We start from the raw sequence: 24,536 nt of genomic DNA on the forward strand, positions 1-24,536 counted from the left end.
CATGCCCTGTGCTGCCCTGATGCTGTCAGGGCACATTTGTCTTGTAAATCTGCCCAGCCGCCGGCCTCCTGCCAGCCGTGCGTGTCCGTGGGCCATGCCTGGCCTAGCCCGATCTGGCAGCGTCAGCCTCTGCCTGTGGCTGTGAGCTCGACACGAGCATCTGGGGGTTCAGCCTGAATGTGCTCTGAGTTGCAACCCCTCGCTTCTGTCCTTGGGTGCATCCCTTCACATGTGCAAGCCTGGCCCTCTGCCACCCGCCCTCAGCCAGCTCCGACCTTCCGGTCAGCCTGCCCACCCAGGATGTGACCTGGCCCTGGCCCACTTTGACAACCTGCTCTCCCGTCCCCTCCCCACCCGGCCCCCAACTTGCTGCGCTCTTGAGGCTGCAGCTCCTGAGCCCAGGTGCAGTGCGGCAGGGACAGACACCCACGGGTACTGAGCTCTGTACAGTGGGACCACTTCCTCCATGTTCTGGGCCATGGCACAGCCCCAAGCTGCATTGTTCACCCTGCAGCCACGGCATCCCCCCAGAGTGCTGCTCTGCCTTGGTCTCCTGGTGCTCACCCTCCCCTCAAACCTCTGGAGTCCCCAGGGTGTTCCCCAGGTTAAAGTGTAGCACCTCTGTTGTGTACAACAGCACTGCCTCCCCCGGGCCGGGCAGCAGCCTGGGCTGTGTGGGCACCTGGGAGGGGAGGACCGGCGAGCACAAGGATGATGTGAATCACCCAAGGGCACAGGGCAGCTTGGTGTCAGGGCTGGGAACAGCACTTGCAGGAGGAAGGAGCCTGGCTGCGTCTGGCTGGCCAGGAGTGGGTGTGCAGTGATCCCCCCCCGCTACAGTGCCGGGGGGGGGGGGGGGGGGGGGGTCTCCACAATGCCCAGCCGTATCCTGGCTGCACAGTGTGTTTGTGTGAGTGAGAGCGTGCGTGTGCACGGGAATGCCTCCCTCGGCACTGGTGCCTGTCTGCCTGGGGGATGCCTCTGCCTGCTGCGTGAAGACACCATGGTTTCCAGGAGGAGGCCCACCTGCAGCCCTGATGTGTTTGCACTGCCCCAAAGCCACCTTGCTGGTCTCTGTCTTGTCACATGTGATGCCTGTGCCGCCTCTGTCCCCACTGGCTCATCTCTGAGGCCTTCCCTAGTGCCTTGGATGTGGCTGAGACCTGCCCTGGACAAGTGTCTTAAGAAAAGCCTCATGGGAGTAAGCGCAGGTTTGAGGGCACCGGCTGCCCTGGCCTACCCTGCCAGCCTTCCTGCCTTGCTCGCTCGGGTCTGGTATCGGGAAGAGAAACGCAATAAAGTTGCTGAGTCACCCATGTGGCCTTGGTCTGGATCCACGCACTGGGCACAGGCTGTGGCTCCTGGCAGCCGAGTTGGGGCAAGGGCTGTGGTAGCGCCAGCCCAGTCCGGGCAACTGTCCCCGACTCTGCTGCATCTCCTGGGCAGGGGGCTGGGGGGGGGGGGGGGGGGCCAAGACAGGTGGAGACAAGATGCAGCAGGCTTGCCTGCTGCCCGGTGTCCTTCCTTCCAGGGCCCTGCCAGGCCCCGAGCAGCTGCATGCAGATAGGGAACTGTCCCAGTCCCTGAAGGAGCCCCCAGAAACCTGCACTGCTGAAGCATGACGTGACTCGATGGTCTGGTCATACAGATCCCTTGGTCCCATTACTGGGGCACCTGCTGCCCTGGGTGAGAGCAGCCCTAGTCAAGCGCACCCTGGCCCTGCCCGCTTGATGCTGCAGCAGTGAGGAGAGCCCCTGGGCTCTGCCTGCAGAGCTCCTGTCTGTGCCCAGGCAGTCTGGGGCCCAGCGGTGCAAACAGCTCCATGCAAGACAATCCACGTGACACCTCCCGGGCCCCCCCCCACCCTCTGGTTGCTGCTTTCCTCATCCCCTTCTGGGGAGTGCACAAACAAGAGCTCAGACACCAGGCCCATAAGCCTCACATCCGTCCTGGAGGAAAATCCTTGAAAAAATTATCAAGGAGCACATCTGTGAGGGGCCAGCAGGGGAGATCATGCCCAGGGGAAATCAGCATGGGTTCATCAAAGGCAGGTCCTGCCAGACCAACCTGATGGCCTTTTATGACCAAGTAACTAAATCCCTGGATGATGGTGTCATCATGGACGTAGTCTTTCTGGACTTTAAGAAGACCTTTGACACGGTCTCTCACCCCATTCTCATTAATAAAATGAGTGGCTGTGGCATTGATGCCTGCACAGTTGGATGGGTCAAAAATTGGCCGATGTGCACCCAGAGAGTGGTGGCGGACAGGTCCTACTTGACCTGGCAGGATGTGGGCAGTGGGGTCCCCCAGGGCTCGGTCCTGGGGTCTGCACTGTTCAATTTCTTTATCAGCGACTTGGACGAGAAATGTGTTAGAAAACACATTGTCCAAGTTTGCCTATGACACCAAGATGTGGGGAGAGGTAGACATGCTTGAAGGGGAAGAGAGGCTGCAATTAGATTCAGACAGACTACAGAAGTGGGCGGAGGAGAATAGGATGGGGTTCAACGTAGACAAGTGCAGGGTGCTGCACCTGGGGAGAAGGGATCCACAGCACACACACAGGCTGGGGAGGTCCCTTCTTGAAAGCACAGAGGCGGAAAGGGATCTTGGAGTCATTATTGACTCCAAGATGAACATGAGCCGCCAATGCCAGACCGCAGCCAGCAAAGCCAACTGCACCTTGTCGTGCATCCAAAGGTGCGTCTCAAGCCGGTCCAGAGAGGTGATCCTCCCCCTCTACACGACATTGGTCCGGCCTCAACTGGAGTACTGCATCCAGTTCTGGGCACCACACTTTAAGAAGGATGTGGCTTGCCTTGAGAGGGTCCAGAGGAGGCCACCCGCTTAGTTGGAGGGCAGCAGGGCAGGCCCTGCGAGGAGAGGCTGAGGGACCTGAACCTGTTCAGCCTCAGCAAGTGGAGGCTGAGGGGGGATTTGGTGGCTGCCTACAAACTCGTTAGGGGAGACCAGCAGCAAATAGGAAGGGGCCTATCCTCCCCAGCAGCACCTGGGGTGATGAGGAACAATGGCCAGAAGCTGCTAGAGAATAGGTTCAGGTTAGAGATTAGGAGGCAATATTTCACAGTTAGGGTGGCCAGGATCTGGAACCAACTTCCTAGGGAAGTGGTCCTCGCTCCTACCTTGGGTAAATTCAAAAAGAGGTTGGATGAACACCTGTCTGGGGTCACGTGATCCCAGTGTGTGCTCCAACCAGTGGCGGGGGGTTAGACTAGGTGATCTATTCAGGTCCCTTCTGACCCCTAACTACTATGAAACTATGAGAACAACAAGCTCCGAGCCCTGTTCCACCTTCCTCCCGTATGTTAGCATTGTCCTTGGAGTGTCTCCACCCTGGGCCATGGCTGCTGCTTCCAGCCTGTTTGGAAAGGACTCCAGGGACAGGCCCAATGTGAGTTCCAGATAAGGAGTGAACAATGACTCCCACCTTGTGTTACTCCCACATTTATGTTTCTCTGAGGTGTCCGGCTCTCAGCAAATTGGAAAGTTAGGCTAGAACTAACAGGATAACATTCCGTGTGGACAAATGCATTAGGTGCAAGACACGGAGGTGATCATACCTCTCTACTCAACACTAGTCAGGCCTCACGTGGATACTGTGTGAAGTTTGGGCCTCCACATTTTAAAAAGGATGTAGAGAAGGTCCAGGGCAGCAAAAAAAAAAAATGACCGAGGGCTTGGAAGGCAAGTCAGATCAGGAGAGGCTGAAGGAGCTGGGCATGTTCAGCCTGCATAAAAGGCACTTAAGAGGGGACATGACAGCAGTCTGCAAAAACTTGAAAGGCTGCCAAGGAGAAGAGGAAAAGCACCTTTACTGTTTTGCTGCAGAGAGAAGGATGCAGACCAATGGTTGGAAGTTGCAGCAAAGTAAGTTTAAATTGGATAACTAGAAAAACATCACTGTAGGAGTAGTGAGGCAGTGGAAGAGATGGCCGGGAAGAGCTGGATTCTCCATCACCAGAGGGGTTCAAGCAGCAGCTGGACAGCACCTGATCAGGGATAATCTAGGCATAGTGACGCCTATGTGCTACTATAGGTATCTCCCTTGTTTCTGGGCTTTGCTGGTTCCCCTCCCAACCCTGCTTCTGCTACGTGTCAAGACGTTTTTAAGATCTTCCCCAAGGCACCGGGTGCTGGCTGCAGCCCAGGCTGGGGACTTGAACTGGGCTGAGTCAATGCTCCTGCTGGGCCCAAAGTCAGTTTCCTGGCTACAGGGTTTTACCCTTCTGCTCAGGGTCAGGCTGACACCACATTTGGGAGTGGACAGGAATTTTACCCCACGGTCAGATGGTACAGACCGGGGGCAGGGGGCACTGCCTTCCTCTATAGCAGGGGACATGGCCTCTGCCCAAGACCTCTTGAGCGTATATTGATAACTTCTTATAGAAGCAGGACACTGGCTGCTTTACCTGTGGCAGGCCGGTGTTAGGTCCGTGGTGCATCAGGGTTTAAGGCAGTCTTATGCAGAGTTTAAAGTATGGCTGTCTGGGCTGGTTTGGACAGGGCTGGTCCTGCCTCAGGCTGGATGTGACCTCTGGAGGTTCTCTATGACCTCCCCCTCCAACCGCCAGTCTCGCTGGCTCTTCTCCACCTCAGCAGCAATGGTAAAGAGGCTGCTCCTGGAGCTGCTCACTAATGCCTTCCTATCACCTCAGGCCCAGGGAGAGTTGTGCTGATCATCTTTATGCTAAGGAGCCTGGAGCCGTGACCCTTGGGCAGGCTGGGCCACAGCTGGCTGAGCTGAGAGCAAGGCACTTGGGCCTGTCAGCAGACGCCACGAGCACACCCTGCATCGGCTATTCCTAAGAGGGCTCGGGGCTCACCTACTCAGGCCCTGCAGGCAGAACCTGACACGCCAGGAGCCGATCCCCAAGCCCCCAGGGCCTTGCTCCCGCTGCCAGAGGTGAGGGCAGGGCTGCACACCCACAGGCAGAGACTGCAGCCAGGCAAGTGGGAACACCCCCCCCACCACAGAAGTGCAGGAACTGACACGTCTGTAAACACTAGTGGTAGAGAACATGGCCCCAGCGTCCCATAAAGGAACCTTGCACGTCCTGACAGGGAAAGAGGAATTTATTACAAAAGAGGTACAGACTTGAAAGGCAACAGGCTTGGAACCCAGCCTCCCATTCCCAGCTCCACGCAGACACTCCTGAAGCCTGGATTGGAGACAAGTGCTGCTGGCTGAGCATCGTGACCCAGCTGGCATCTCGGTGATGAGACGCTGCAACTCTGGGATTTCACCATGTCTGCAGTGAGATCCACTCTAGAAGACAGGCTGGTCTGGAAGGATGTACAGTGCAGGCACTGCACCCCACTACCCCCTCCTCACAGCAATGCTCAGCAGGGGGAGGCTGGTGATGTCACACCAGGAGGAAGGTGGCAGCAGAGGCAGACAGCAGTCGCACACAGGAGACAGTGGGACACGGTTATGAGTAGCCCATGGAACTTAGCTCTACGTGCAGTAGCATCACATCCCTCAGCACAGCAGGGACTGTCCCTTGGTGCCAAAGAGCAGCCCCCCCTTCCTCCCACCAGCCTGCAGGGACTGAAGCCAGTCGTCACACCCAGGGAGGGCGGGAGCTGGGAGCTCCACTGCCTGGCCCATACTGGCACAGCTGGCTTCAGACTGCATGTGCAGGACCCAGCTGGAGCCCAGGACGTGCCAAGTGCCTGGCTCAGCTCTGCAGGGGTCCCTGGGCCTCACACATGCAGTGCATCATCACAGACACAGGGAGGAAGGAGAGCCCCTTCCCATGCACCTTGGAGAAGGAATAAAGAAAGGATGCAGGTGGGGTAGGGAATGATTCTGGTCATGGGAACCTTGCAGAGGCACCAGGCTCCATATGCACCACAGCAGGAGAGAAGTGACTTGTGTGGGCAGGAGTGCTGGTGAGGACGTGCAGGGGGCATGCAAAGGAACACACGTCTCCTGGGAGCACAACTGATGTGGTGCCAAAGCACATGACTGTTTAGCCTCTGGGCTTGTACAGCTCCCAGACAGTGCCCCTGCCCCTGCCTCTAAGCACAAGCACTCCGGTAGCAATAAAGCTGCCAGTGACTGGCCTCATCTCTGTCCCCGACTCCAGGAAGAGCTCTGAGCTCCTTTGTTCTCTTGCCCACTGCCAGGCTCCTTCAGAGGACCTGCCATGGGCTTCATTCAAGCAAAGCGCAAAGACATCCTGGAAGGTGGCTCACACTAAGCCATGCGCACCGCATGTTCACTTCTGGCTGCTGTGCCTGCCTGCACAGTAGTGACGGGCGATGCTGGAATGTAGTAACAATTGTGCAGTCTGTGGCCCCAAATGTACATGTACGCCAAGACCCCCTGCCACCCTGCTCTCCCCCAAGCACCGGCTGCGCTGCCAGGGTCTGGCAGGATCATGAGGAGAGGAATGTTGGAAACCATCACCCTCTACACCTGGGGACAGAAACTACCACTGCTGCCTCCCTCGTGAGTACCCCTTCAGTCGTCGCCGCTGGCAAGGCTGGGAGCTTTGGGTTTGGGCTCTCTGGATGCAGTCTCTTGTCCAGGCAGCATTAACCACTCTCCTCAGACCCGGATCCCTCCCTTCCTGGCAGGCACTAGATTTGTCATTTCTGGTCAACCTGCTTGAGGCAACGAGGATGCTGACCCCTGCAGAGAGGAGAGGCTGAAGCTGAAGGGGCTGAGATGATGGGCTGATTCTCAGTGAGACCTGAGGGAAGAAAGTGTACGTGGAGATGAAGCAGCCCTTCATCTGAGCTATGCCCCAGGGCAGCAAGTCAGAATCTGACACTTCCTGCTGGCTTCTGGCTCTGAATGGTGCCAGGTTGTCCTGTTACAGTGAAACAGTTCAAAGACCTCCCCCAGAGCCAACTTCCAAACACAGGGCAAGCCAAGGCGTCTCTCAGCTGCTCTTTCTGTAGCACAATCTGCAGGTCAGGTGGAGCTGCCACACTGCAGCATCCCTGTAATCCCTGGTGTCAGGGGAGGAGACAAGCATCAGTAGCATGGACCTTGTTTCAGGTAGTGAATGATTCCCCCACTGCCCCAGCATTTTCAGAGCCCTTGAAGCAGAGATTCCAGACCGGACCCCCCGCTCTGCTGTTCCTTGCTGTCCAGGCCAAGGCTCCATAATGCACCTGGAGATGGCCATGCTCATGCTATGAACAAAAGGGCTCAGACCTGGGACTGCAGAACCAGATTTGGACACTCAATTCAGGCTCCATGGACAATGCTAAGGCCAAACAACGTGGACGTGGCAGTCTTCCCGCACCAGGACGAGGCGCCCATCCAGATCCACGGTGATGACCCGGGGCCTCTTCCGTTGCCTCTGGCTGCTCAGTATCTCCCCCCCTCTCCTGCCGTCTCTTGAGAATTGAATCACCTGGAACTGATCAACCACAAAAATACTGCCGAGTGCATTCACACAGACACTGAATGGCTTCGAAAGTGGTGAGTGCGGTGCCTTCAGCACATTGAGGATCTGCCCTGACTTCTTGAGGATGAGAACCTGCTTCTTGACAAAGTCTGAGACGATGAATTCCTCCCAGGCATTGACAGCAACAAACAAGAACTTCCCATCCTCGTAATCCGGAGGTTTCACTCTGCCCACGCAGTGCCCGGAGGGGCTGTACAGGGAGATGGAGCAGAGCGTCCCCTCGCTGACAGCAACATAGGAGTCCTTGAAGGATGTGAGAGCATAGGAGGACTCACTTCCCCTTAGCCGCAGCTTGCGCAGGAACTTGCCATCCAGTGTCAAGAAGAAGAGGTACGTGTCTGAGGAGCAGGCCAAGGTGTCTCCACAGACTGAAATACCGCAGAAGCCCCTGTCATCATCCGGCAGAGGTATCGACTTCTGGAGAAACCCTTTAATGCTGTACTGCCTTATCTCTTCATTTGCCTGGTCCAGGAGGAGATAGCCGTCCTTGTGCGGCAGGACTGCAATCCCCGAGATGCTGGGCTTTGAGTAAGAGGGGTATTGTTTTACCTCAAAGGTAAAGACACACACAGGCTGCAGCCCATGCCTTCTGCATGGGGAAAGGCTCGCCTCAGGGGTGGAAAGCACCCTCTCGTCAGAGCTCAGACAGCAGTCCTCCTCTGAGTCAAGGGATGAGTTGATGTTGTCATCAAACACATCCCTGAGTGACACAGACCTCTCGCTGCCAGCCTCAAAAGCGTCCACGTCTCCTTCTGGCTGCTGCTGGGGAAAAGCCAGGCTGAAGAACGCTGCTTTTGAGAGCTGCGTAGGCTCGTCCCAGGAAATGGTCAGTTTAGGGACTTGGCTCTTTAGCTCCTGCGGGGTGTATGCCTGGAGCTCCTGGATCCTGTTCCTTATCATGCCCTCCAAATGGAGGATCTCGTAGTCCTTCCCCACATCCAGGATCCTCTGGGAGAACTCCCTCGTGCTGATGGCTTTGTCTCTCTGGTTCTGCAGCTCCTCCTTCACCTGCTGATACCTCTCCATCTGCTGGGTCAGGAAAGCTGACAGCTCGCCCAGTGCAGCGTCCTTCTGGGCGTGGAGGTAGGCACTGAGGTCTTCCACATACTTGGTGATCGTCTCCTTGATGTTCTCACCTGCAGCTTCCAGCGTGTCCATCGCCACCCCCACAGTCTTCTCCCGCTCAGAGATGCCAACAATGGTTCCCCCCAGGCTCTCGATCAGCTGCTCCACAGAAGGCCGCTCCCGCTGCACGGCGCTGGCCATGGACACCACCTTGTGCTCAAAGTGGTCCAGCATGCGGCAGTCCCTGCAGATGGGAGCGCCGCAGGTGTCGCAGAAGAACCGCAGCGCTTCCTGCTGGTGGTCCTGGCAGCACAGCTCCTGCAGAAGCCTCATCTCGGCATCGTGCTCCCCAGCCAAGAACTGCTCCAGCTTCACCACCTTGTGGTGCAGGGTGAGGCGGGAGCAGCAGTGGCCCTGCGTGCAGGTCTGGCACAAGAAGTCTTTGCAGTCCAGGCAGCGGGCGGTGGCAGGCTGGGTCCTCTGGGCGTCGGAGCAGACGGTGCAGGCCAGGTCGCGCTTGTGCTTGAGTTGGAATAGCTCCAGGAGGCTGTTGATGAAGAAGTTGGTTTTCAGAGTGGAGGCCCCACCGGGGGCCTCCGTCTTCAGCCGGCACTCGGGGCAGTGCAGGGCTCCATCCTTCAGCAGCAGCTCCAGGCATCGCTGGCAGTAGCTGTGGAGGCACGGCAGGATCTTCGGCACCGTGTACAGCTCGTAGCAGATCTTACAGGTCAGGAAATCCTCCCGGATTAAATCCTGCAGCGATGCAGAGGCCTGAGCCATCGTCCCCCGCTGACACCTGCCAACAGCAGCACAGCTGTCAGGGGCCGCCCTGCTTCTGCACTCGGGGCCCAGGAGCCCCGCCATGAGCTCCCCTCGGCCCTGCCCCCGCCCCCGGGCCCCCATGCTCACCTCCCCTCAGCCCCCAGGACCCCCCCTCAGCCCCCAGGACCCTGCGCTCACCTCCCCTCGGCCCTGCCCCCGCCCCCGGGCCCCCATGCTCACCTCCCCTCAGCCCCCAGGACCCCGCGCTCACCTCCCCTCGGCCCTGCCCCCGCCCCCGGGCCCCCATGCTCACCTCCCCTCAGCCCCCGACCCCCCACTCAGCCCCCGGGACCCCGCGCTCACCTCCCCTCAGCCCCCGGCCGCGCCCGCGCTCACCTCCCCTCAGCCCCCGACCCCGCGCTCACCTGCCCTCCCGCCAGCCCCGCCCGCGCCCCCAGGACCCCGCGCTCACCTCCCCTCAGCCCCCGGCCGCGCCCCCCTCCCCACAGCCCCGCCCTCAGCCCCCGCGCGGACCTCCCCAGGAGGCGGGCGGGAAGCGGCGGGGGCGGGTCCGGGCCGCGCCCCAGGTGCGCCGGCTGCCGCGGGCAAGGGCCCCGCCCGACCTGGCCGCGCTCGCTCCGCGGCCGCGCTCCGTCTTCCGCGGGCCGCGCGTGACGTCACGTCCGGGAGCCGCTCTGCCGCGCACGCGCGCTGTGGCGGGGCGGGGCGGGGGCGGGGGCAAGGCGCCCCGCCCAGACTGCGGCCGCGCGCCGAGCCGGGGGGGCGGGGCTCCCGCGGGCCGTGCTCGCGCTCAGGCGCGGCTGTGAGCCGCCCCGCCGGCCCGGGGCAGCGCTCGGGCTCGGGCTCGGGCTCGTGCCCGGTGCTGGCGGCAGGTGGGCGCCCCCCCCGCCCTGCCGAGCCGAGCCGAGCCGAGCCGGGCCGCGCCGCGCCGCGCTGGGGAGGCGCCGGCAGGGGAGCCCCGAGGCTTGGTGCCTTGGCGAGACCCGGGGTTAGCCGTGGGCTGCCTGCAGTGGCGGGCGTGTCCGGGCCGGGCCGGGGCAGCCCGCTCTGCTTGCCGGGCAGGCGGGAGCGGGCGCCGCGGGGCTGGCTGCGCTGCTGCGGGAGGCCCGAGCCGCCGGGGGTTGCTGCCCAGCGGGGTCGGGGCGGGCGGGTGCCGGTCCTGGCGCCGGGGGGCGGCGCCCAGGCAGGCCGCGCTGCAGCGGGAGGGGCACAACCCCCGGGCTGCCGGCTGTGGGTCAGAGGCAGCCGCAGAGCTCGGCCTGGACGGACGGGGCCGGGCCGGGCCGGGCCGGGCCGGGGAGCCGGCGCAGGCGCCCGTGGTACCCGAGTGCACCCTCACCAGTCCTGAGGGGTCACACCAATGGTGCAGGGTCCCCCGCTGTGGTACTAGGGCCTGCTTTGAGGAAAGGACCTGGTGACACCCAAAATGACTTGGTCCTTTCCAGAAGCTGGAGCCAGAAAGGAACAGCTCCTGGCGCGGGGAGGGTAAGAGCACCCTGGACGTAAGGAGGGGAGAAGTCCCTCGACAGCGAGGATCCGTCTGTCCCACCCTGGGGAAGGGGCATCCACGGCGTTTCGGAGCCGGAGCCGGCTCCCCAGGGAGGAAAAGCCGCGCAGAAGCTGTTGCTGATGGCTTTCCACAAAGGGGGCAGAGGGGGGCTTGACCTGCGTAGCTGATTATTAAGGGGGGGAAGCGTGACGACAGGTTTTGTTGCGATACGTCTGTGCTACCTGCAGTCCTGTGGCCGCGACACCGTGTGACTCCGTTTATTTCTTCAGCCGGCACACGGCGAAGGACGGACGAAGCACCAGGCTGGCTCCAGACCGGGCAGACGAGATGAACCCGGTCTTGAACGGCTCTGATGTGCCGGCGTCCAGGAGGTGCCCGGAGGAGAGGCGTGACGGCGGGAGAGCAGGCTGGAGAAGGGCAGCCCGGCAGCGCCTGCCCAGAGCTGGGACTGGGACGTGCTGGCGAGCCTGGAAGAGAACAGCTGAGCACCCGGGTGCTCGGGGCTGGGGCGCAGCCTTTGCGGGGGACCGCAGCTCTGCCTGGCGGAGGAGGAGGAGACTCTGCCACACTGCCTGGAGCCACTGGTGCCCTGGTTGTCCAGGAGGAGACAACATCCCTCTCGGGAGGGAACTGGATGCAGCTCAAGCCAGGAAACATGAGAGACTGACTGCCGGTGCCGGCTCCCCTTGCCCTAGAGCGGGGACGCGGGTATCTCAGCTGCGCCCGAGCCACTCCTGGCAAGGTGTCAAGGGCTGCAAAGGTGGCGCCGCCACCTTGGTCACCATCTTGGGACTGAAGTCCTACCCCCTAACTCCTGACCTTTGGCCCGGGAAGTACTTCTTTGGGATTGGGGGTGAGGGGTTGCTATCTTAGAACCAGAAAAAGAATCATACGCTAAAAATCAAACCTGGACTAACAGGGGTCAGCAACCCCCGGCACGCACGTGGAGCATGGCACGCAAGGCCATTTTACTCAGCACACCACCGCCAGCCCGGGCTCCAAGCAGCTGCTGCCAGCCAGGGAGCCCAGGCTGCTCCAGCCGGCAGCTGGGACGCTGCAAGTCCTGCTGCAAGCAGACAGGGCTCTGTGGGCCGGCTGCAGCTTGGAGGCTGCAAGCAGCTGCTCCGGACTTCGGCACCTTCCAAGGTAGACATTGTGGGTTTTTCGGCACTCTGGCCAAAAAACATTGCCTACCCCTGGACTAGAACTTTCAGAAAATATTTTTGTCCTGATTTACGTTCATTTGCGGTGTGTGTACAGGGCTCACATCATAGCTCAAAATACAGTCTTCCTCTTGGATATTGTGTGTGGAGGTTGTGGGGGGTGGTCACACAGGGTGACCACCTTTTCAAAAGGGGAGGGCAAGGCACATGTCTGCTGCTGGCTGCCCCCCCCGCCAAGCTGCGCACTGCGGGCTCAGGGCTCCCCACCCTGCTATCCTTCCCTGGGAGCCCCACACTACCTGCATACCCCCCGCTCGCCTGGCAGCAGCAGGGGCACAACTTCACCCCGCTGCCAGGCAGGGCAGGGCTCCCGGGGGAAAGGCAGCAGGGCACATCCCCCCCCCCCCACTCCTCACAAATTTGGTGGGCACATACACCCCATGCTCCCCTCCCTGGGATGTGCACAGGGGCTGGGAGCTGTCCTCCCCTGCACCCCCTGGACAAGCCACCTTTGGCTCAGTTCTGCTCCCTGCCCCAACCCAGGGACCCCCACACACCAGGCTGGCTGGGCAGCACCCTCAGCCTCACTTCTTCCCTCACTGTAGGGGCCTCAATCTGTGCCCCCTCCCCACACTCCCTCTGCCCCCCATAGACCTACCTGCTGGGAGCTGCCCTCCATGCTGCCTGTGTCTTTCCCAGCCACATACATGTGTGCAGGCAGGCACGTGCACATGGAACCCCCTTTGTCCCACTCCCAGCAGCCCCTTGCAGACTGGTATGCTGTTTGCATGCAAGGTGAACTTTGGGGAAGAGTCTCCATACTTGAGGATAGGCTGGTGATCCAGGCCGACCTTGATAGGCTTGCAAGGTGGGCGGATGAAAACCTGATGGCATTCAATATGGGGAAATGCAAGGTGCTGCACCTCTGGAATAAAACCCCTCATCGCACTTATAGGCTTGGCAATGCTACACTCGCCAGCACTATGTCCGAAAGAGTCTTGGGGGTCATGATTGACCACCAGATGAATATGAGCCACCAATGCGATACTGCAACTGGCAAAGCAAACAAAACTCTGGCTTGCATCTACCAATACATAGATTCTTAGATGATTCATAGCTATTGAGGTCCCTTCCGACCCTAACAGATCATCGAGTCCGACCCCCTGCATCGGCAGGAAAGAGTGCTGGGTCTAGATGACCCCAGCTAGATGCTTATCTAACCTCCTCTTGAAGACCCCCAGGGTAGGGGAGAGCACCACCTCCCTTGGGAGCCCGTTCCAGACCTTGGCCACTCGAACTGTGAAGAAGTTCTTCCTAATGTCCAGTCTAAATCTGCTCTCTGCTAGCTTGTGGCCATTGTTTCTTGTAACCCCCGGGGGCGCCTGGGTGAATAAATACTCACCAATTCCCTTCTGTGCCCCTGTGATGAACTTATAGGCAGCTACAAGGTCGCCTCTCAACCTTCTCTTGCGGAGGCTGAAAAGGTCCAGTTTCTCTAGTCTCTCCTCGTAGGGCTTGGTCTGCAGGCCCTTGACCATACGAGTGGCCCTTCTCTGGACCCTCTCCAGGTTATCCACATCTCTCTTGAAGTGCGGCGCCCAGAATTGCACGCAGTACTCCAACTGCGGTCTGACCAGCGCCCGATAGAGGGGAAGTATCACCTCCTTGGACCTATTCGTCATGCACCTGCTGATGCACGATAAAGTGCCATTGGCTTTTCTGATGGCTTCGTCACACTGCCGGCTCATGTTCATCTTGGAGTCCACTAGGACTCCAAGATCCCTTTCCACCTCTGTGCCACCCAGCAGGTCATTCCCTAGGCAGTAGGTGTGCTGGACATTTTTCTTCCCTAGGTGCAGCACTTTGCATTTCTCCTCATTGAACTGCATCCTGTTGTTTTCTACCCACTTGTCTAACCTGTCCAGGTCTACTTGCATCTTGAGCAAGACCCAGGATGTTATCCTCCTGCTGTACTCAGCCTTGGTGAGGCTGCAGCTGGAGTATTGTGTCCAGTTCTGGGCTCCACAATTTAGGAATGACGTGGAGAAGCTTGAAAGAGTCCAGAGGAGAGCCATGTGTGTGATCAGAGAGCATGAGAACAGGCCTTATGAAGAGGGGCTGCAAGCTCTTCAGCCTGGAGAAGCGCAGGCTCAGGGGTGACTTGGTGGCAGCCTGTAAGTACATAAGGGGTGTGCATCAGGATCTGGGGGAACGACTGTTCAGAGCACCCCAGGGCATGACAAGGTCCAATGGTCACAAGCTCCTGGAAGATCATTTTAGGGTGGACATAATGAGGAAAAACTTGTTTACCATCTGAGTCCCCAGGGCCTGGAACAAACTCCCCCACAGGTGGTGCAAGCACCTACTCTGGACACTTTCAAGAAACATTTGGACATTTATCTTGCCGGGATCCTTTGACCCTAGCTGGCTTCCTGCCCCTTGGGCAGGGCCCTGGACCTGATGATCTTATGAGGTCCCTTCCAGCCCTAATGTCTATGAAATCTATGAAACCCGGATCCCTGCACGATGCTGCAACTCTGGGACAAATGCTGTCTCGGAGTCATGCAGCCCCAGACCGGGTCTTTTGTAGATTCATAGATGTTAGGGTCAGAAGGGACCTTAATAGATCGAGTCCGACCCCCTGCATAGGCAGGAAAGAGTGCTGGGTCTAGATGACCCCAGCTAGATGCATATATAACCTCCTCTTGAAGACCCCTGAGTGGGGGGTCTTGATGATCCCATCCCGGGACTGCCCCACCCAACTAGGGACAGGTGGTCACCCTAAGTATGAGGGGATGTGGGTGGGTGTGGGGTTTCTGGGGTGGTGTGGGTGTGTATGTGCCCCCTGGCACATGCCCCCCACCCCCGCATGGTGCATACCCCACAATGCCAGCAGCAGCAGCAGCAGCAGGTGGTGGGCCCTCGGGGTGCTCCTGGTTGGATACAGGCAGAGCCCCCTGGCAGCGCACAGCTCTGGTTGAGTCCCAAGAGCTGTACGTTGTGGCACGGAGCCCACACGGCCTGCTGGCACACACTTTTGAGCCAGACCAGGCCAGCTCTATGTCAGCACGCATGGCTGCCAGCACTTCAGGTGGGAGTCGCATGCCATCAGGCCGGGCCAAGCCGGCTTCATGCCTCCACATCCAGCACTCCAGTGGGGAGCAGCACACAGAGGCATTGAGCCTGCCCAGCCAGATAGGTATGTCCTCCCACCCACAAACCCCACACCACCTGCCGCTGCAAGCAGGCGCTCCTCTCCCCACTCACCAGCCAGCCAGTTGCACACCATTGTGCTCGGTGCCTCCACCTGGGGATCGCAGATGGGGTGGTGGAAGCCCCACAGAGGTGAACATGCAGAGTCTGCCCGGTCTGATGGTGTGCCACCTCTGAAAGCCCACCTCCTGCCAGCTTTCAGAGGTGCAGCCGCAGGTCAGTAATAATTGTTTTTGGAGGGGTCCTGTGGGCTGGGTAGAATCACCTGGCAGGCCAGATCTGGCCTGTGGGCTGTATTTTGCCCGCCCCTGCTCTAGAAGCTAAGCCTGGGCTGGCTTCAGGGGGTAGTGTCAGGGACCAGATGAGGCTGCAGCCAGCCTAATCAAGCACACCACGACAGCTGGTGGCACTGGCCTTTCAATCAAGTGACAGGAGAGTGGAGTCAAGAGCAGCTGGCAGTGCTGGAAAGGGGTGGATTGTTCCTTCCTGGTCTGTGGCTATTACTCCAGCTTCCAGTGAACTGAAGATCTCTGGGACTTTGCAGTGTGCAGTGTTAATGTCAGGCCTGGCCCAGTTCTACTTTTGTCCTACCTCCTTTGTCCCTTGAATCAGTTCGGACTTCTGTATTGCCCTCTGGTGAGCTTACATACGGCATGGGAAGGGAATAGGTTGTTGCCATCAAGTGCACGCCAGTTTAAAAACACTGAATTTTTTATTATGTTGACACATTCCTCTACAGCTACAGGATTTTATGTCATTAGCAGTTCTCTTAACCTGCTGTTGGCTATGTTCTGCCCCAGAGGTGGCTGCACCTTGCTGTTGGATGAACAAACCCCACCGAGACAGGGACGAGGATAAAAATCACCCTAAGCTACCATTGCATTGATCATCCAGTCCCAGGACTCAAGCAGCCATTTAATGCAGAGCCTTGCAGCCAGGGAGAGGAAGGGCCTGCAACAAGGGCCTGTTCCGAGGCAGGAGGAACAGGTGGCACTGACCTGTGGAGCAGCTGCACAGCTGCTCTACATGCTCTGGCTGCACAGTGAGCCAGTCTGGCCTGGCACTGGGCCAGCTGGCCTGATACTTGTCATGATACCGGCTCTGGCCCATCCTCCCTGCGCTCTCCCAGGTTTCATGAGGCCTGCGCTCGGAACAGCTGGCAAGCAGCGATATATGGCCTGTCCCACGGGTCCGCAGCTTTGTTCAGCTGCCTGGAGCCTCCCTTCCCTGGATTGCAAAGACAAAGCTTCACGTGGAAGGATCCAGTCACCTCTCTGGCTCCCAAGCCCAGGAGTGTGTGATGGCCCAGAGCCCTGGCTTGGGCTGCTGGGAGTGGGGCAGGTGCTGAGCGAACCAGCGTCTCTGACTTGCTCAGAGCAGCAGCAGCAGCAGCAGCGTGGGGCTGGGTTCCCCTGGTGCCACCAGTGTTGACGCAGAGACACACAGGACAGGATGGGGCTGTTTGCTGTCAGTGCCACACACAGGCCCCCGGTGATCTGGGCCTGCACACCCCTGGGAGAAAGTGAGGCCCGCACAGCTTCCTGGCAAGGGCAGCCTCTTCACTGTGCCCTCACCACTCCGCTCTTCCTAGGCAGACCCTTCCTTGCGTGCCTCTTGGCTCCATCTTCTTCCAGGTCTCCTGGCCCCACTTAAACAGGAGGAGCAAAGCAGGAACAAGGGCATGGGCTGGTGAGGAGGGGGTGCTGGGATGCCACAGCCTCTGGGATGAGGAGGGGGCCCGCAGGGCAGAAGTCCCAGCCTCAAAGGATGCAGGGGAGTCTGGGTGGGGAGGCAGGAGGCAAAGGCCCCAGCCTGGGAGGAGGAGTGGGAGGGCTATGGCCCGAGAGGGCAGAGGAGAAGCTGGGCAGAACCCAGCTTCAGAGAGGGAAGTGCGGCTCCATGTCCTCCTCTTCCTGAAGCTGCTCTCTGGGCTGGATGTAGTTATCCTCGATGAAGCCATCGTCCTCCTCTGGCTGCAGCCTTCCGATGGGCCCAGGCTGGTTCTCCTCCCAGGCTGCGCTCTCCTCGGCCGAGCCATTCACCACTGAGCTGGTATCGGGCAGCGGTCGGTGGCGGTAGCTGGCAAAGTTCTTGTGGAAGAGTTTGCACTTGGCCGCCAGTGCAATCAGGATAGAGATGCCAATGGCGCACAGGATGAAGCCAACAAGGTATGGCCAACTGTTGCCCCCCTTCCCTACCAGCGGTGTGGTGGCTGCTGGGCAGAAGACAGACGGAAGATGCTGTGGAGCTGCACTCTCCCCCCCTCCGCCCCCGCGCGCGCAGGTGAGTGCTTAGCTCCATGTCCCGTGAGCAGTGCAGAGCAGAGCGGTGCTGCTTCCTGTCTGCTCTGTGCAGGGCAGGGGCTGTGTGGGGACAGCACAACGGTGGGGCTCAGTGCTGGGGCCTGGGTAGTGATTGAACCCTTGAAATCCTCTGGCCATCTGGGACCAACCCACAAGTTTGACAGCTAGACGGAGTGGGGGTGGCTGGTGCACTGGTGGGAGGGGAAGGGACTGACAGCTGACTTGGCACTGGGGTTCCTGCAGCAGGAGATGGTAGCTCAGGAAGGAGCTGGGAGGCTGCGTCCTGGAGCTTTGGGCTCGGGTTTATTGCCCGGTGCCACGTGGGGTTAGCTGGCTCAGTCTGATGGGAGCTGGGGGTGCCTGTGGCACATGGCTTGAGGACTGTGCTGTGGAGCACTGGTGACACTACAGGCACTGCCAGCACCAGCCCCTGCTCTCAGCTGGGAGAATGCTGCTGTGGCTGGCCCAGTGCAGAACAACCCGCGCAGCCTGTCCAGGTGCCAGGCAGGGGCTGCATGGGGCATGCAGCTGCCAGGCTTGTGCCATCGCTGCAATGCCCTGGTGGCATGGCCACCAGGGCAGCACCAGACAGGGATTCAGACCTCAGTGAAGGACTGACAGGTCTGAGCTTTGGGGGCAGTGGATGCTGTGGGGGAGAGGGGAATCCCACCCCATAGCTTCACAACTCACTGTCATTCCCAGCTGCCGTGGGCAGCGGCTGTGTGCTAGTCGAGGGCTCCGCGCGGGGGAGCCGCCGCTGTCCCCTGCAGCCCAGGTCCTGGGAGGTCAGGGTCTTGATGTCCTGGCCCTGGAGTGCAGGGGGTGAGGCGCACAGGACCTGCACAGCTGGGGGAAAGAACCTGTCTCAGTGCGGGGGCCTCAGCCCTGGGTCCCCCCCCCCGGTCCCAAGTATGTGAAGAAAGGAGCAGCATGTGCGTGGTGCTCCCTGCCCTGGGCCTGTTCCCTTCTGCTCCAGCTCCCGGGGCAGGTGGTGGGATGCCCCTGCCCAAAGTCCCATCCCAAGGCACCGAGCCCTCCCCGCTCCCTGGGAGGAAGACTTGGTGAATCCACCCACCCCAGCCCCGACCCATGACCCTTCCTCACCTTGCCTCTGCAGCAGCCACTGCTGGAGCACAGAGGCAGAGCAGTTGCAGGCCCAGGGGTTGCCCTGCAGCTGGACCCGCAGAATTCCTCCCATCCGCTGCAGGACAGGGCCAGCAGCGTAGGCCAGCTGGTTGTTGCGCAGGTCCAGGTGCGAGAGGACCCCATGAGCTGGGATCATGGACACCTCCAGGGCCCGGAGCCAGTTGCCCCACAGGAGCAGCGTGTGCAGGTTCCCTAGGCCCTGGAGGGCTGCAGGGTGAAGGTGGGCAAGGCCACAGTGGCTCAGGTCCAGCAGGCGCAGTGCCCCGAGGCCAGAGAAGGTGGCTGGGTAGAGCGTGAAGAGAGGGTTGCTAGACAGGTTGAGGGAGCGCAAAGCGGGGAAGCCATTCAGCAGGGCCCCATGTTTGGGCACCACCAGGGAGTTGCGGGAAAGGTCCAGGCCGGTGATGGTCCGGAGGAGAGCGTCAGGAGTGCGGAGCAGGCTGTTGCCGCTGCAGTCAGCCCAGCCCTGGAGAAACAGCATCATCATGTGAGGGGTGCAGCCTCCCTCCAGCATCCCCAAGAGCCAGGCTCCCCAGGGGTACAAGCCTCGTTACCTAATTGATTCATTAATTGCTCTTTGCAGGGTTCTAGAGAAAAGCAGCACCTGTAGACACAGCGCCCAGGGGCTGCTGGCAGGTCCCAGCAAGAACTGTCCCAGTGCAGTATCTAGTGTCAGCACAAGCCACGCAAAGACCCACAGCTGCTCCATCTCAGAGCAGCCTGCCAGAGCTAGGCATGAACCAGAAAGGACAGGTCGCTCCTGGCAGTGCTCGGGGGAACAGGGACTCCCCCAATGCCTGCTGGTCCCCTCTGACTAGTTTGTAACAGGCCACTAGATCCCTGCTCAGCCTTCTCTTGTGGAGGCTGAACAGGTTCAGGTCCCGTCACCTCTCCTCGTAGGGCCTGTCCTGCTGCCCCCTGATCATACGGGTGGCCTCCTCTGGACCCGCTGCATGCTGTCCACATCCCTCCTGAAGTGCGGCGCCCAGACCTGGACGCAGTACTCAAAGTGCGGCCTGACCAGTGCCACATAGAGGGGGAGGATCACCTTCTTGGACCTGCTTGAGATGCATCTGTGGATGCATGACAAGGTGTGGTTGGCCTTCCTGACCGTGTCCCTGCACTGCCGGCCCATGTTCATTTTGGCATCAGTAATGACTCCAAGATCCTTTTCTGCCTCTGCACTGACGAGAAGGGAGTTCCCAGCCTGTAGGTCTGCTGCTGGGTCTTCCTGCCCAAGTGCAACACCTTGCACTTGTCAGTGTTGAACCCATCCTGTTCTCATCTGCCCACCCCTGTAACCTGTCCCGGTCTGATTGCAGCCTATTCCTCCCTTCTAGTGTGCCCACATCCCCCCACATCTTAGTGTTGTCTGCAAATTTGAACAGGGTGTTTTTTACCCTCTTGTCCAAGTCACTGATGAAGATGTTGAACAGCGAGGGTCCGAGGACCGAGCCCTGGGGACCCCACTGCCCACATCCCTCCAGGTTGAAAATGACCCGTCCACCACCACTCTTGGGGTGCAGCCCTCCAGCCAGTTAGTGACCCATCTGACTGTGTAAGTGTCGACACCACAGTCCCCTAGTTTTTTTAATGAGAATGGGGTGAGAGACAGTGTCGAAGGCCTTCCTGAAGTCCAGAAAGACTACGTCCACTGCTACCCCTGCGTCTAAGGATGTTGTGACCTGGTCGTAGAAGGCCACTAGGTTGGTCTGACAGGACATGCCTCGAATGAACCCATGTTGGTCGCCCCTGAGCATAACCTCCCCTGCTGCCCCTCGTGGACATGCGCCAGGATAACTCTCTCAAAAAGCTTCCCCAGGACCGAGGTAAGACTAACTGGCCTATAGTTCCTTGGGTCCTCCTTCCTCCCTTTTTTGAAAATGGCAACCACACTGGCCCTTTTCCAGTCCTCCGGCACCTCGCCAGAGCACCACGAGTGCTTGTAAAGCGGTGCCAGGGGTCCCGCAATGACTTCTGCTAATTCCCTCAGCACTTTGTTGGAGGGGAGGTGGAGGGGAGGAGGAGTTCAGGAGAGCTGACTGCACTTTAAGGGCTCAGGAGCAATCTATGCCAATGCAACAGAAGAGTGGGAAGTGCTGCAGGAGACCAACCTGGCTACACAGCAATCTCTTCAATGAGCCAAAAATCAAAAAGGAATTCTACAAAAAAGTGGATGCTTGGTCATAGTACTCGGGAAGAGTATAAAAGTATCACATGGGCACACCAGGAAAAAATTGTGAAGCACCTACAGGAGAACCAGGTGATCAGTAGCAGCCAGCCTGGATTCACCAGGAGCAAGTCATGCCTGACCAACCTGCTTCCCAACAGCAATAAGGTGACAGGCTCTGTGGTTGGGGAAGGCAGGGGGAGAGCAGTGGATGTCATAAGCATTGATTTTAGTAAGGCTTGTTGACACTCTCTCCCATGGCATTCTCACTGTAAGGAAATACAAACTAGATGGAAGTACTGTAACTGGTTGTATCATGGTACTCAAGGAATAGTCATTGATAGGTCCATGCCTAGTTGCAAAGAGGTATCAAGTGGGGTTTTCCAGGGATCTGTTTTGGGCTTGGGATCGTGCAACATCTTCATTAATGACTCGGATGATGGGATTGAGTGCACGCTTAGCAAATTTGTAATGACACCAGGCTGGGTGGAGTGTACTCCAGACACTGCGTAGCGCAGGACGAGCATCCAGAATGACCAGGATAGCCTGGTGAAATGGCATGCAATCAACCAGATGAGCTTCAACAGGAACGAGTGCTCAGTCCTACACTTGGGATGAAATAATCACATGCACAATACAGGCTGGGAATGACTGGCCAGGCTGTAGTGCTGTAGAGAAGGGCTTGGGGCTTCCAGTAGACCATAGCCTGAATACAAGCCAACAGAGCGCTCTTGCTGGAAACCCCCCCCAGCAGTCTCCTGGGTTGTATTAACATCAACCAGAGTGCATCGACAGGAGTCTCACTTGCAAATCAAGGGCAGTGATTCTTCTGCTCTGTTCGGCACTGGTGCAGGTCCTGTGCCAGCTGAGCGCTCTGTTCCCATCTCCCTCCCGCCCTGGGCTTGTTGCAGAGCGGCTGGTGCACACGTGATGCTTGTTGCTGAGTCAGAGGCCATGGGAGCCGTTGGGCCGGATGGGAAGGCTCTGGGGAGGGCCCCTCCCAGGGCACGGTGCAGGCAAGGTGGGGTCAGCCTGGCCTGTGTCCCGCTGGGGCGGTGTCTACACTTGCCAGGTGGGGCCTGCTGGCCCACACTCCTCTCTCTCTTCTTGGGAGCACCAGCCGGGGTTGTGATACTGATGCTGGTATAGCTGGGTGACTCCTGGCTGCCAGCGCTTGGGCTGCCGTGGCTGGCACAAGCCTCTCCTCTGGCCTCCTGCCCCCAGGCTCCAGAACATCTTCCAGCAGCTGAGCCAGAGCAAAAGTGCCAGGGTCCCTGTAGGAACCCCAGAGGCAAATCCAGCCCCCTGCAGCCCGGTAGCCCTCCTGGCCTGGGTACGTGTGACTGTGCCTGGGGCTTGGGGGCCCCTCCCCTGCCTGCTGTCCCGCTCTAGTCTCCCCTGACCCCCTTGCTGTGGGTCGTTGGTGCTGTTATTAGTGGGATCTGTTACAGCAGTGCCCTACAAGCCCTGCTTGGAGCTGGCTGCGGTCACCATTCTGCACACAGTGCTTTGGACCAGGCCTTGGGGTTTTTGCACCCTCCCCCTGCACAGGTACATGCCCCCTACCCACCTGGCTGCCAACGTGGCAGGGGTGTCCTACTGCCAGGGCCCAGGTGCAGAGGAGGCCGCAGACCCACAGGATCCAGACACCTGCCATGGGGCTCCGTGAAGCTGCACAACAGAGAGGTGGGTTGGCGCAGAGGGAGGTGCAGAGCCTGCCGGCACTGCCTGGCTAGGAGGCGGGTGTGATGCAGGAGGGGTCGGCACCCATGGTAACGAACAGCAGCAAGGATGCAGTGGCAGTGCAGGGGGTGGGGGTTGAGGCAAGGAGCAGCTCAAGAGAAGCAGTGGGGCCTGATCTGCACCTGGGACTGAGCCCAAGGGTGCCATGCCCTCCAGTTCCAACTTGGGGTGACCTTGCCCAGGTGCACACCCCTCTACCCTGTCTCCATGTCCACACGGGGGGGACGAGCACACGCAGGGCTCCCAGGCCTCGGGGAGGGTGGCACTCTGGGCAGTGCGCCACAACCATAAGTGCAGGGGAAAGGATCAGGAATGGATGGCAGAGAGCAGGGCATAGCAGGGGGGGTCTGTCAGCACTGGCTTTATGAAAGTGCTGGGGAAGGAGGGGGTGGAGCAAGGTTGAGGGGGTCTGTCAGTGCCAACCATCCCCAAACCCGGGGGACATGCTCCCTTCATGCTCTGGAGAGAGTGCTCTGCAGTGCCTGGGCTTGCCCCCACCTGCGCCAGGCCCCTCTCTCCCCACCTCGTGCTGGGGCTGACACTGGCTGCAGCATCCAGGCGCAGGTGCGGTCAGGGCCTCCAAAGACGCCGAGTGCACAAGCGGCAGGGTCGTGCCAGCTGGCGCGCTGCCAGTGAGCCAGGCTACGGCTCTCTTCCTGCAAAGGCCTCAGCTGCCAGCACAGCAGGGACCAGCGCTCCGGCCGTGGGGCAGGGCAGTTCTGCAGGCCTTGTCCTCCTGCTTATGGGGGATCCCGGGAGAACGCGGCAGTGTAAGCCTGGGTCTCAGGCGATACTGGAGCCCGGACACCTGGCAGGACTGAGGGACGTGCGTAGAGTGACGGGGTACCCTGTGTCGGAGGTGCTGTGGGCCGTGCTCAGCTCCCAGGTGGGAGGGCAGCCAGGCTCCCTGCATGGGCTCCCACCGCGCCAGCCTGGTCCTGCTATGCAGGGCCCAGTGCCAGAGCTGCTGGATGCTGCCTGTCAGCCCAGCTCGTTCCTCCGGTTTGCACAGGCTGGGGTGGGGTGCAACCAGCTGTCCGGCATCGGCCTGGTGCCCAGGTCACTCTCACACCCTGTCCCAGCCCTGCCCCTCCTCCGAAGAGGCCATTAGGGCAGAACACCGAGAGGAGAGGAGAGGAGCTTCCCAGCCCTGCTGCCTCCCGCCGCCCTCCTCTGCCTCCCCCTCGCAGGGTTACCTGCCGCAGCGCCTGGCACCTGCTCCCTCTGGCTCCGGCCTGCCTCTGCCTGGGGCGGAAGGTGGAGTCCCAGGAAGTCGAGAGCGGGAAAGAGAGGTGAAAGGTGAAGGAGCTGGTTACAGATTAACCTGCTTGTGCCTCCCTGGGCTCCTTGGCCCTGTACTCTGGGCATGAGCACAGGCTAGGCGGGTCTGGTGGGCTCCATGGGAGAGCAGCCAGCCCGGCTCTTGACTGGTCCCCAGGGAGCCTGAGATGGTGGGCTGGTGTCCCGAAAGGCAGTTCTGGCAGCTGTGCCAGGTCACAGCCGTGCAGGGGGAGTATGTGCGTGGATGTGGCTGTCGTGCCAGTGTGCCACGCATGTACCCGGGGTGTGCGGTTCTGGCCCTGTGTGCTGTGCTGTGCTGTGGCCATACGGCTGCTGCACGGCTGCTGTCTGGACAACGTGCAGCTGGAGGGAGCAGGGCCATGAGCATGTGGGGCAGGGAGGGCGCGATTTGCTGCTGCAGTAGCGTCTCGAGGAGAGTGCCACGTGCAGCTGCGCGGGTCCATCAGGATCAGGCGAGCGCTGGCCAGCGTGCCCCAGGACGCACGGTGGCAGTGGGTCTCAGCTTCCATGCGCTCAGGCTGGTGGCAGCGGGCACATGTCCCTGGGGGCTCAGGCCCACTGCCGCCTGGCCTGGGCCCATGGCGGGAGAGCTAGGGTAGATCAGCCCTTGTGGGAGCTGCAGTAGCAGCAGGGCCAGGCCCCCCACCTCTGTGCCACTGTCCCACGACTCCAGGCCCAGTCTGGTCACGG

At 60.0% G+C, this 24,536-nt stretch overlaps 3 protein-coding genes across 4 annotated transcripts; 1 reads left to right on the forward strand and 2 right to left on the reverse strand.

The window, feature by feature from the left end:
• Positions 1 to 5,079: 5,079 nt before the first annotated feature.
• TRIM56 (tripartite motif containing 56) lies at positions 5,080 to 9,951 on the reverse strand. 2 transcript variants are annotated; one of them, XM_059727679.1, is made up of 2 exons: positions 9,899 to 9,951; positions 5,080 to 9,309 (listed from the first exon to the last, which is right to left on the reverse strand). In XM_059727679.1, the coding sequence occupies exon 2, from the start codon at positions 9,291 to 9,293 to the stop codon at positions 7,245 to 7,247; it is 2,049 nt and encodes a 682-aa protein (XP_059583662.1). In that variant the 5' UTR covers positions 9,294 to 9,309; positions 9,899 to 9,951; the 3' UTR covers positions 5,080 to 7,244. The 2 variants fall into 2 exon arrangements, with proteins under 2 accessions (XP_059583662.1, XP_059583661.1); XM_059727678.1 differs by having other exon boundaries at positions 9,810 to 9,929.
• A 342-nt stretch (positions 9,952 to 10,293) lies between these two features.
• LOC106740149 (uncharacterized) lies at positions 10,294 to 12,105 on the forward strand. The gene is made up of 2 exons (XM_014608544.3): positions 10,294 to 10,781; positions 11,076 to 12,105. The coding sequence occupies exons 1-2, from the start codon at positions 10,723 to 10,725 to the stop codon at positions 11,677 to 11,679; spliced, it is 663 nt and encodes a 220-aa protein (XP_014464030.2). The 5' UTR covers positions 10,294 to 10,722; the 3' UTR covers positions 11,680 to 12,105.
• Positions 12,106 to 15,875: 3,770 nt separating this feature from the next.
• On the reverse strand, positions 15,876 to 23,903 carry C5H1orf210 (chromosome 5 C1orf210 homolog). Its single transcript, XM_014608543.3, has 5 exons — positions 23,741 to 23,903; positions 22,372 to 22,472; positions 18,590 to 19,097; positions 18,176 to 18,331; positions 15,876 to 17,397 (listed from the first exon to the last, which is right to left on the reverse strand). Exons 2-5 carry the CDS (start codon positions 22,456 to 22,458, stop codon positions 17,060 to 17,062), a joined length of 1,089 nt encoding a protein of 362 aa, XP_014464029.1. The 5' UTR covers positions 22,459 to 22,472; positions 23,741 to 23,903; the 3' UTR covers positions 15,876 to 17,059.
• Between the last annotated feature and the right edge of the window lie 633 nt (positions 23,904 to 24,536).

The sequence above is a fragment of the Alligator mississippiensis genome, chromosome 5, assembly GCF_030867095.1.
Source record: "Alligator mississippiensis isolate rAllMis1 chromosome 5, rAllMis1, whole genome shotgun sequence".
Taxonomy (NCBI): domain Eukaryota; kingdom Metazoa; phylum Chordata; order Crocodylia; family Alligatoridae; genus Alligator; species Alligator mississippiensis.

Bases quoted from the DNA above. Each gene is read 5' to 3' on its own strand.
- LOC106740149 (XM_014608544.3), top strand. From the start codon at position 10,723: ATGACTTGGTCCTTTCCAGAAGCTGGAGCCAGAAAGGAACAGCTCCTG. The intron at 10,782-11,075 runs GTAAGAGCACCC...TTATTTCTTCAG, and splicing joins CAGCTCCTGGCGCGGGGAGG to CCGGCACACGGCGAAGGACG.
- TRIM56 (XM_059727679.1), bottom strand. From the start codon at position 9,293: ATGGCTCAGGCCTCTGCATCGCTGCAGGATTTAATCCGGGAGGATTTC.
- C5H1orf210 (XM_014608543.3), bottom strand. From the start codon at position 22,458: ATGGCAGGTGTCTGGATCCTGTGGGTCTGCGGCCTCCTCTGCACCTGG. The intron at 18,332-18,589 runs GTGAGGAAGGGT...TCTTTCCCCCAG, and splicing joins GTGGCTGCTGCAGAGGCAAG to CTGTGCAGGTCCTGTGCGCC. The intron at 17,398-18,175 runs GTGAGTTGTGAA...TCTTCTGCCCAG, and splicing joins CACGGCAGCTGGGAATGACA to CAGCCACCACACCGCTGGTA.